At 37.1% G+C, this 12,666-nt stretch overlaps 1 protein-coding gene across 14 annotated transcripts in view; it reads right to left on the bottom strand.

The window, feature by feature from the left end:
* GPHN (gephyrin) overlaps window positions 1–12,666 on the bottom strand; it is a 310,420-nt gene that overhangs the window by 93,963 nt on the left and 203,791 nt on the right. For all 14 annotated transcript variants that reach the window (XM_063117550.1, XM_063117551.1, XM_063117554.1 and 11 more), the window contains one exon: window positions 10,318–10,452. In XM_063117550.1, coding sequence (XP_062973620.1) covers window positions 10,318–10,452 — 135 coding nt within the window. The remainder of the gene's footprint in view (window positions 1–10,317; window positions 10,453–12,666) is intronic.

Genomic DNA, 12,666 nt, shown 5'->3' with positions numbered 1-12,666 from the left:
AGGTGGTGCTGGGAGATTCCTATTCAACACTGAGGTTATTGACCTCAGAGTTTCATCTTATCCCCCATTGCTGTTTACTTTATACATGAAACTGCTGAGACTGTCCAGAGTTTGGGGCTTCATTGCCACCAAAATACTAATAACACCCAATTCTATCTCTCCTCCATCTAAATCCAAGGAAGTTGTTCTAGTTCTAAATTGGTGTTTGATGTCAGCAATGGACTGGACAAGGGTGAACAAACTGAAGCTTCATCCAGACGCAGAGGTGCTCCTAGTCAGTTGAAAGGCAGACCAGGAAATAGGGACTCAATCTGTGCTGGATGGGATTACAACCCCCTGAAGACCCAGGCTCGCAGTTTGGGTGTACTTCTGGACTCAGCTTTGAACTTGGATACTCAGGTTTGATGGTAGCCAGTAGTGCATTTGTGGAGCTGAGGCTATCACTCGATAAATTGCTCCATAAATTATGAATTAACTCCAGATACAGCTTTTGGAAGAAAGTGGGATCAACTGAATTGGGGGCAAGAACGTACATTTGATGCCTTTTCCTTTTGTTTTTTCTTTAAAGGGTTTTGTCATGTGAATATGGCTTTCTCAATGTTCTGCTCTGTTATGGCACTGGACTTAGCAGAATGGCTCTGTTAGACCCTGGAGGTCTTTCTGAATGGAGTTATGGTGCCCGGAATCTCACTGGCAGTCTGGGAATCTCAACTTCTTAAAACACTAAAATCAGGTATATCCTCGTTCACTGGCTTACAAATGAAGTCCTTCCAGTTTACTGGAGGAACAGGGTCCTTTTTCCCACTGAAGGGCTGTTTACCCATAGGAAGTCAGTTGGGGTCAATACACACATACTTCCACAAAGATTTAAATCAGGAGTGAAGAATCATAGGCATGGGGGCCAAATCTGGTCCATGCTCCCTTCCCCTTCCCCTGGCCCCACCTCCTTTTCCTCAACAACCAATTGTTTGGTGGTTTCCTGGCTTCTCTGCAGTTTTTCCCCATTCTAAAATGTTGATGTTGCTCTCCTCAGACTTGGTTACTGGCAATTTGTTTATTTATTTATTTACAATATTTATATACCGCTCCTCATCCAGGAATTTTGGACTGGTTAACAAATAGAATAAAATAATAAAAACATATTAAAATGCATTTTTAAAAGGAACAAAGTGCAAATAAAACCACGGCTGGTCATTCAGAGAAAGCTTCCTGGAACAACGTTTTCAGGGGATGCCAGAAGGAATACAAGGTTGGCACCTGCCTGATCTCCAAAGGCAGGGAATTCCATAGGAGGGGGCTACCACACTGAAGGCTCTTCTCCTGGTGGACTCCAGTCAGACCATAGGTCCATGTGGAACCACAGGAGCATGCCCTCAGATGACCAGGCAGGTTGATAACGGAGGGCTTTAAGCTAAAATATGCAGGTATTTGGGGAGGTATACCTCCCACTTTTGCCTTTGGCTCCACCCACCACTCGAATATGGCAACCAAGAACTTCTCCAAAATTGAATTTGGCACTCAGGCTGTAAAAGGTTCAGCACTCCTGATTTAAATAAAAGAAAGCAACAAAAATAGATGGACATTATCACTAAATGCATCATTCCAAAAAATGAGACACTTCATTGCTTAATCAAACATTTATTCTTCTATACCCTTACATAATAAGTTAATTTGAACATTGTTGCAACATCCCAGATCCTAAAGAACCAATCAGACAAGGGACGGACAATGCCCTTCTTCCAAAGTGAAGCTACTGAGATTTTTGCTGCTGTCAAAACATTAATGATCACATCTGTCTTTTCCATACAATCTTTTAAATAATTAAGCAGTATCCCAAGAGGGTCCATTAAATGTTTATATCCCATTATCTTCGCAATGTAAAACACAACCAGTTTCAAGTAAAATTTGATTTATTGCAATGCCAAATAATCTGTACCTGGAGAACCACATCTCTAGCATCCTATTGTACTCGAAATCATAAATCTTCTTAATTTTATAGGATTTTAATCGCAAGTGATACATTCCAAAACAGAACTTAATAGAACATATTCCCTCACAAGGGCATTAATTGTATAACAAATCTGAAAAAATGGGTACCACTTTATATCATGTATATCAAACTTTTTCTGTAAACCTTACTGTAAAAATCTTTAACCATTGTCAAAACATTTTCTTCCTACTTAGATATATCACCTAAAATGTTTATTTCATTAATTTCTTCATTATAAGCCAAATATGTACAAAGTGATATTCCAGGTGCCAGCTAGAATCTGTATGTTCTCCAAACCTCTGCCATAAGTCTTAAGACATGGAATCATTAGCAATCTATCCATATCTACTTTCCTCTGATAGCATAGTACGTGTCCTATAATTGGATATATGGCGATTTGCTCCTACATTTAAATGCTCGCTTTATTGATCCAATCCCAAATATTTGCTAATCTACAAGCATTATCATACTTTGAAAATATGGTTAAATTACATCCTCCCCTCTACCAAAGAAAACACAAAGTAGTTAAAGCACTCTTAGGGCAACTTTTATCTCTATCACAGCATGTTAGATGGGGAGGTTTAAAATTCTCTGTCCAGTGCACCACAATGGGGATGAAGATTGTGCTGGCGGAAGAGGCAGGGATGTTGGTCTGGCTAGGATGACTGCCATAGGCTGCTTTGGGAAGCCTGGTGGGACAGAGGTTCCTCATCTCTGTTTTTAAAAGTCTACTATACAGTCATCTCATATTTATCTAGGAATGATATATTTTGTAGCTGCCCAGAGATATATGGCATGTACACACATGTACCATATCACATGCTTCAATATTTGAAAATAGACATTATGTATTTACGAAGTGGTCAATTGTTGTGAGAAGTTGGACTACAGTATGTATGTGGCTAACATAGAATCATAGAATCATATCAGAATAGTAGAGTTGGAAAGGGTCTATAAGACCATCGAGTCCAACCTCCTGCTCAATGCAGGAATCCACCCTAAAGCATACCTGACAGATGGTTGTCCAGCTGCTTCTTGAAGGCCTCTAGTGTGGGAGAGCCCACGACCTCCCTAGGTCATTGGTTCTATTGTCGTATTGCTCTAACAAGTCAGGAATATAGACATGACATGTCAAATAATATTTGTAACACGTGTATTACTTTTGTATTATTATTATTATTATTATTATTTATTTATTTATATAGCGCCATCAATGTACATGGTGCTGTACAAAGTAAAACAGTAAATAGCAAGACCCTGCCGCATAGGCTTACATTCTAATAAAATCATAATAAAACAATAAGGAGGGGAAGAGAATGCAAACAGGCACAGGGTAGGGTAAACAGGCACTGGGTAGGGTAAAACTAACAGTATAAAGTCAGTATGATTGTTAAAAGCTATCCTGATCTTTTTAATGACTGTATGTATTGCGTGTATATCGTCTGTCATATGAGTCACTCTGTGCTCAAATATTTGCTCAAATATTTAACTATACATGCACACATATGCACTAACCCACAACTCAAATCTGAAAATGATCACTATGCATTAGTCCACATATGGTACTATGAAAAACTGAGATATGTTAGTTGTAACGGTTGAGTTATGCCACCATACTAACTAACTTGAAGATGATCTGGGGATTTCAGTCTGTGGAGTATTCTGCTGGTTGTCTTGTTAAGTGAGATTACACTAATCCAACTTTTGCTTGCCTGGACCGGCTACCAATATGTCTTTTAGCTCAGTGTAAGTGTTGGTTATTGTCATAAATCAGGGAAGCACAACCCACAGGTTCACAGGCTGAATGAGGCCTCCCAAGGTGTTTTGTGAGGCCTACCGTGTCCTCTTCAAATGTTTACTTTTTCTTGCTTTTATCATAGTATTTTTTGCCAATTTATCCTGCTGTTGCCACTGATACTCCCCATGATGTTTCATGCCAATCTGAGAAAGTGTACAATTTTGTGCCCCCTCCTCCACTGCCAATTGACCCCCTAGTACCACTGCTGGAAAGAGCAGTTGCTTTAGACACCATTCTCAGAGTGCCAATGCTTTGTGCACTGGAGACCACAGTGGCTGAGTTCACCCAACGTGCTAAACCATCATGGGTTATTGTGTTGTTTGAACACAGTGCATTTTCCGCAGGGTGGGTTAACTTGCTGTCTGAATGCAGGGTGGGTTATTGTATTATACGAACACATCATATTTTCCACAGTGTGGTTTATTTATTTATTTATTTTTAACTCATGGTTTGTTGTTGGGTTGCTCAGGGGAGGTAATAAGCCACACTGCATGGTTAACAAGCAACCCTGTGGAAAATGTGCTGCGTTCACACAACACGATAGCCCATCCTGCAGAAAAAAGCACTGCATTCCAATAATACGATAACCCATGACCCCCTGGGTGTTGACACTGTTGTTGCTATTCTTCACAAGAGAGTAAACATGACCAAAGTAAGTGGGGAAATTGTTGGTGCTATTTTACAGTGAAGTAAACAAGAAACTAAATGTAAGAGCCTGTTCAGAAGACACCTTAAACCCTGCTGGCTAAGACTTTTGCTTAAGCAGCAGGGTTGTCTTGTGAGATACGTTTTGCTAAACCTGGTCACTTTCTAACCCCAGTCGGATTGTCTGCAGCAGGGTTAGCGGCTCTAACTGTGGCTTAAAATGTGTGTGACAACAAGGCTTGTGGTTAGTGCTAACCCCAGAGAACCACAGTTTCGCTAACCATAGAGCCTGAAGTGTTGGCTGAACAGGCCCAAAGTCTTGCAAATGAACAGGTGAATTGTAAAATAAAGAATAAAGGGGAAATAATAATAAACATCAAATAAGTAATAACTTTAAGGTTGAAATCAATCACAGTTGAATTAATTTACAATTTATAAATATATCCCTCTTTTTTCTGGACATGCCCTTTTTGATGTGTGCCCCCTGAGAAGTCATCCAACACTCAAGGTGGATCCTGCCCCCAAAAGGTTTGTGCACACCTGTCTTAAACTATTAAATGTCCAGCATGTCTGCAAAAATAGAATATAACTGAGTCCTGTTAAGGAGTTTATATAATTTAGTTCTGAAAAAAATTACATTGATAATATCAACTTCACTACAGTGTATCAAATAGCATGGATTAATAGGGCCATTCCAAAGTATCTGACTGAGCCCTCAAGCTATTTTTTTTATCTGTACTCTTTATCCTATGTCCAATCTTTCTTATTCCCACTCCAAGCATCATTTCTTGTTTTAATTCTTCTTCTATAATTCCTTCCTTCCTTCCTTATGGCAAAGGGCATTCTTCTTTCCCAGCTGACTGTACTTTTTATGGTAGAGTCTATTATCCCTTAATACATTTTAATACCTAATTTTTCAACAGTCTTCTGCCAACTGCTGTATTTTTCTTTTCAATATTAATATCCTATATCTTTGGGATATTGTATATATTACATTTGTCAAACAAATACCTTAAAGGTTACAACAGTACTGTGATATCATCAGAAAGGCAAATTGGCTTGGCCAAGCCAATTGAGGGCACATGCTAATTAGGGGATGATGGGAGTTGCAGGACTTTTTTCTATCTAAACATTCATAGGATTGTGCCCTTAGTTAACAAGATACAGAAACCTCTTTTAGCAGATTGATTCTCATTAACTTGTTCAGTACTGCACGGAAGTCACATTGTCTAGTGTAAAGGGAGAAGATGACAAGAGAATGCGACTAACAAGAATGCACTTTCTAAAATGTCTGAAATCTTTGACCTAGTTACTGATTATCATACTCAAACTCTGCTTCTCATTTTATACCTAAAGTTAGGGCAGCAACAAAATGAGAAATTTAATCTTCTGCAAATTAAATTCCCCATCATGCTCTCTGAAATGAGAATTAGATATAGCCTTTGGCTAGATAACTAAGCTATAGTGCAAATATTTAACAGTAAAGAAAGAGGCTTAGTCATAATGAGCATTATTCTCTCTTCTCTTTTTTCTGTCTCACTGAAGTATAGTTATATTGGCTTAAAACTGGTGTAGCAGAATGGAAAACCAGAAGCTTTATTAGAAATTCTTAGTCCTTTAAGGCATTTATTAAGAGGGCTTCCTAGAAAACCTTTCCCGTTTCCAGCAACCATTGCTATATACAATTTTACTTTAGATTTCATTTAAATTACGTTTATCAAGAAATGTATTTCAAATGGCATGCAAATGCAATTTCAATCAGTTCAACTTAATAACAGGGTTCTACTCTTAAAGGCGGCTGATAATATTTTTAGAAAGATGAATCAGAATTATTTAAGGGCCAAATTATACATACAAGTCGTCTGCTTTTCTTTCCTCTACATATCCTTCCCAATAAAGTATGGAATTGAAGAGATATACACCAGTGTGAACTGAGATATGTGCAGATATAGCCAGCAATAATAAGCAGTGATTTGTCTGATAATGGTTGATGGAAAAAGAGCTGTTGTGATAGTGAAAACTGCTGCCTTCAACTGCTGGCTGTATGCATTTACAGCCCAGTTCACACCAACATTTTCCTATGTGATTCTGCACCTAGGGACAATCAGCAGGGATTGCAACTAGTTTGCATGAATGAACTGGCCCTTAAACTACTAATGAACTAATTCCTTCTGCAAGCTAAAAATACAAAACTAAATCAACGAATTAAAATGAGCAAGAAAAATGTCCTTAAAATAGGCTTGCCTTTTTAAAAAGAGCATAAATTCCACCCTTTTATAGCATGGATGCTGAATAGCTAGAAAGGATGAGGATTTTGTTAAACTTCTATATTTATTAAATGTTAGGCTTTATTAAAAGAGTGGCTATTATAATTGAGTCTTCTATACAATATAAAACAGCTGACCTATAATATGTGGTGTTGATAAAATCACATATATTTATGCCCCAGATAGACCACAAAAGCAGGTCTTTATTTATTCATTTCACACTGTTATTCATATTGCAAAGAACTGCACATCCGGACCCTTGAGTGACCCAGATCAGGACAGATTTGAGAAAAGAAATCATGATGTTACTCCACCAGCATTCATGATAGAAAAAGTATTAAATTTTAATATACAGATTTTCTCTGAAAAGAGCAATAAAAGTGAAAAAGAAAAATTCAGACCTTCCAGATGTAATAATTTCCCATTTGACATATAATCAAAACACTATTTAAACAAGATAGCACCTAAAATAAACCCAAAGCTATCCAGTGCAAGTTCAGCATGAGATAGAAGGAAGGCAGGTTCTAGCATCCCAGTAGTACTTAATGGAATTCTCAAGTGCATTATTTCTCAGAGTTACATCCTATTACCATAAAACTTAAGTTTTCCATTAGTTTGGTATTTGTTCATCTGTCAGTATTCAAGTACTAGTCAGTGAGTAAGCAAGCCAAGCTATAGAAATAGCAGGGGATTCAGAGTTTAACAGTAATAACTATAAACCATTAGGGCTTTTGAAAAGATCAAAAACATGTTCCAAATTTGTCAGAAGACTCTAGCTTTCAGCAACAACGTTGTTGTTGTGTTTTGTTTTGTTTTTAAATTAAGTCTGTAAGCATCACCACTGGGATTTTTCAGTCCTCCACTGAAACACCTTTTATTAGCTATACTAGAGAAGACAGGACATTGCAACAGACAAAACACACTGCTCTAGAATTATAGTGTTTTAGAAAGTATTCATTTCCCTAATGAATAATATAGAAAGAACAAATACAGGTATATGTGGCAGGATATTCAAGTACCTACCAGAAGGGACAGGGAAAAATGGTTTATTCAGCCAAATCTGAATTTCCTCTACTTTTTCCACCATGGGCCTTGAACCATGGATCTTAGGCTAAATGCAGTCGGCATATCTCCTCTTCCCTTTCCCAGCCATGATGGGATAGAAGTCACCATGGTGCATCGATCACTTATTAATTCTCCCAGCTGTACAACCTAATACTGCTATTTGACTTTTACTTTTACATATGGTTAGGATTTCAGGGCTGGCACAGTATGTATGATCAGATCACTAGATACATAAGTGAATGTATACAGATTTGCGAGCTTTGGGAACAGGCTGGTATGTGATAATTTAAGGGCAGTTACTTTTTGAATCAGAAGGGGAAATGGAGGAAAAGGAAAACAGGGACCGTGTAGTATCAAAGATTGTGGGGGCCTTCTTAATTCAGTGGTATTATATTCTTTACATACAGAAAGACCAAGGTTGAATCCCCAGGATCTCCAATTAAAAAAAGAAATCTCAGGTAGCAATGGAGGGGAAATTCCTGTTCCTCAGACCATGAAGAGCTGCTACCAGCTGGAATAGACAATACTAGGCTAGATGGAGCTGATTAAGAGTGTTTCATATACGAGGGTATTGGCGCATATGGATTGGGGGAAAGGGGCTGTTTATCTGTTTAATTAAATTACTGAAACCAGTTATGGGGTTTAAAAAGGTTTGAGAGCAATTGCTCTAAATAATAACAACAACAATAATAATAATAATAATAATAATAATAATAATAATAATAATAATTCTTACCCGCCTCTCCCTTTGGATCGAGGCGGGGAACAACATTAAAAAAGAATCAACACATCTTAAAAAAGATTGATTTTACATTGATCTGGGTAGGCCTGCCGGAAAAGGCTAGTCTTCATCACAGAGAGAGTTAATTTTACAAATCTCCTCCAGCAGTCCGTTTTGAAATATTTCTGGTCACGTAATGTGAGATAATATTCATACAAGGGAATCGTGGTTCTTGACTGCATGGAATTTCAACCATTCTATCTTCTCTTTTAGCTTTTTTTTTTTTTAAAAAAACTTTAATTCTCTGAAGACAATACCTTAGCATAGATATTTCTCTCTTTTTCAGATCATATATACTAGCCTGCAAAGCATTCAAACCCCATTTTACTTTAGCTGCATGAACTTTCCTTATGGTATCCTCCTTTGAAAGTAACCACTTGTCAACGTAAAGTTTCATGCGTCTCTTTGGTTTGATTTCGCCTGAATAACGGCAACTGACAAATAAATGTGAAACATTAAAATTCTGCTTAAACTCAGTTTCTAAAAACTGCACCTTTTCTACTAAGATGCTTTTTTTCTACACAGAGAAATTAAGGCACAGACCTCAATGACTGAACTTAAAGTTTTCACTTAACTTATTCATTTGTTTAATAAACTTCAAGGCTTTCTTTCAATAATGGTATCTTGAAGAAAGTCTCAATTTATTTTGGAATCAAAGCCCCCTAATCATAGAAACAAATTCAAGTACAATACAATTTTAAAGGTTTAAACAAGCTTTCACTTGAAGCCTATTTTATGCTGTTCAGCCAATACCTCAGTAATCCATAATAAATGTCAAAACATTTAAATGAAGATAGCTCAATGAGTGTAGGTTAATATAATTTGCTGACAGAAAATGAACAAAATAGACAGAAAAATAAACCATTAGACACTTGCAATTGTTTTAAGAGGTAGAATAATCTATGAAAACCATGATCAATTAGATAAGATGGAACACTTGTTTACCATTTCCTCTATTAAACACGGTAATATTCAATATGTCAGAAATAAAGCTTTGTGATATAAAAACACAATTGACCAAAGATGAAGAATTCAAATTCTAAAGAAAACATGATACTTTTAGTGGTTTTGCTGTTTACCCAACTTTACTACAAATGTACTGTACGCTGAATATTATACCAAACATATTGGATCACCTGCATGTGTGAAAAAAGTGTGAAATACTATCTAAAATACTGACTAGTGGTCTCAAAGGTTGGCATTAAAACTTTCTATATAATTTAGAGTTTGCAAAGAGGAGGCAGCAAGTATCCAAGTTAGGCAAAATTGTTTGGCTTGAAAGTATTTTAAATATGTTAATAAAGTTGAGAATAATAAGCTGGAGAAATGCCACAGCTCAAAGAGGCATAGATGCCTTTACAGATATCATATTATTAGTCTAGTTCTATTACTGAGAGGCAGGGCTATCTGTACTTTCCTTGGTAAATAAAGCACTGCCAGTGTTTAAAAGTATATTTGCTGGTATTGCAATACAGGGGGAAAAGGAGCACTTTCAGATATGAGAAACGTTTGTATAGACTAGCAGGCCTAACAGTAATGATTCAATAGAAAAGCAGCAATTTAGAACAAGATCTTTCATACTCTCTTTCTTGTATCACAATATTGCTTGGGTAAGCAATACATGTACAAGTGAACTATGCTGTCTTTCACTCATTTATCACTCTTAACAGTATAACCTTGCATGCAAGCTCACCTTGAGCAGCAGAAGGCATTTAGCTGTCAGACAGATTATACATCCCATCTCTGAGTGTTGGCTATGCAGAGTACTTACTTTTGGTGTTGGGCAGGAAGCAGTGGAGAGGCGAGAGGTGGCCTGGGCACGAGGAGATTCCGAAGGAGTAGTGCTAAGTGAGGCTGTGTCTCGTGGAAGCACCTGAACACCACGAGATATGATGGAATCTGGAATCTAAACATGAAAATAAATTGAGCTGATGTGTCAAAAAATCTTACTGAATTATAAAATAGCTCAGTATCCAAATATTCATATCCAAAGTAGCCTAAAATAGTATATTGCCTACATTCTTCCTCACAATTAATCTAGCAATACTGTAATCTTTTCGTAATTCAGACAGCAATTCACTCAGGGACCCTGCATGATGAGGCAAAAGGACTGTTGTAGTCAAGACTGATTGATAAAGGAGATGGAAAGTCAGCTGGTTCTCTAGGAGCAGCAACTGACAGCAGAACCTTTCTTGCTGTGCCTTGAGAGCAAAACATAGATGTGGAGAGAGAGGAACCAAGCTGAGAAGAGCTAATGGTGGGGAGAGAGAGAAAGAAAGTTGAGCTTGATTGTGGAAAGGCTGAGCCCTGAAAAATGAGGTTCTAGTTCTCCTGCCATTCTGTAATATTCATTAACTTTTGATTCCAACCCCCCCCCCCCAATACAGTTGGGATTCCTTTCTCAATTAAAATTGTAATTTAGCATTTATATCCTTGTTTGCCTTTTGAAACAGAGTAGGCTTATAGTCCTATGCAAGTTTACTCAAAAGTAAACCCTATTGTTCAGCAGGGCTTACTCCCAGGTCAGTGTGCACAGTCTGTGGACTAATTAAATAAAAGTCTGTGCTGGCCTCAGCTAGTGATGGGTAAATTGTGCTGTTTACGGATTGTAGGGGAGCAAGATGGCTCCAACACACATGTGGAAGAAAAGTACAGGAAAAGGAAAATAAACCTCAGTGGGTAAAATGCTTCTATCAGAAGCCACACGTTACAAGAAATCTGTCTCTAATGGAAAGGGGGGAAAGCATAAATTTAAAAATGGCATGCAGTCTTGCCCACTTAAAAGAAAAAGACTGGTCTTGTTCTTTTCTCCCTGCTCCTGCTGTATTTTTCCATGATTAGACATTAATGAAAGGTTGGTGTTTTGTGCACAAATGCATGCACAGAAGTATTTCAAACTATGGAGACCTAACTGAGCTGCAGGAATGTTCTTGTTGCTAGCTGATGTATTTGGATGGTGGTAGTCGCTTTTGTTTTGTTTTTGGCTCTTAGTGCAGTTCAGTTGGCTGGCAAGCTTAATTTATTTATTTATTTATTTAATTTATTTTATTTATATACCGCCCCATAGCCGAAGCTCTCTGGACGGTTTACAAAAGTTAAAAACAATGAACATTAAAAAAGTATACAAAATTTAAAACCATCAAAAATATAAAAACAACAGTAAAAAACAACAGTATCCATTTAAACAACAACAGAACTTGTAAAAGCTGAGTGTTGCTTCTAGTCTTTGTGAGTGAAGGGAGATGGGGCTTCTTTTTCCCACCGCTGACCCCAATTTTGTTGTCTTTCAAAGAAGGCTCATGTAAAAATATGTCTATTATTTTTTTTAAAAAATTGGGATCTATGTGTCAGACTTCGTCAGATTAAAAGTAGTTGACTGGAATCAATGGGATTTAAGTTAGTTATGACTAACTTAACTTCTATTAATTTCAGTGGGGCTACTCAAATGTAACTAACTCTGGATGTAACCCTATGTCACAAAAGATACTTAATTCATGCTATTTTTCTTTCTCAAAGAACTATCAGTATGATACATGCTCCTTTTCCTTTGTTCACCCACCTTATTGGCTTGAGCTCATGAGACTTACTTCTGAATAAACTTATCAGATCATATGTTTTTCTTATATTTGTGTTTTGTAAATTGTCACCAAGCACATAATATATTATACATAAAATAATGACTTTTTTGCAAATATAAATTTGTTTTAGTACCAATACATCTGTAAAATTGGTAAGAAAAACCTGATGCTTGGATTACTTCAGGACAATGTAAAAAAAAAAAAAAAGCTTACCATTTTATTATTTGCCTATTAAATAGCCAGATGTAAAGAGAAGCCTGAAAAGTACATCTTTAAAAAGTCTTCTCATCTTGACCATTTTGAGCCCCTGTACCTTAAAACACTTCTCAGTTCTGTGAATCTACTCCCAAACCATTCAGTCAGATTTTAATTATATATAAATATGGAACTAATTAATGAAAATGGGTCTTTACTTGGCTCTATCTTTCACAATATCCTCTTAATGAAAAATTAAATTTCAGAGCAATCCTATGAACCCTGGAAGAGTGTACCAGGGACCATAGGAGAGGGCAGATTCCCACACCCGAAGCCATAGACACTGC

Source organism: Elgaria multicarinata, chromosome 2 (genome assembly GCF_023053635.1).
Source record: "Elgaria multicarinata webbii isolate HBS135686 ecotype San Diego chromosome 2, rElgMul1.1.pri, whole genome shotgun sequence".
In the NCBI taxonomy this organism is placed as follows: Eukaryota; Metazoa; Chordata; class Lepidosauria; order Squamata; family Anguidae; genus Elgaria; species Elgaria multicarinata.
This window is presented reverse-complemented; position numbering and strand designations above follow the sequence as displayed.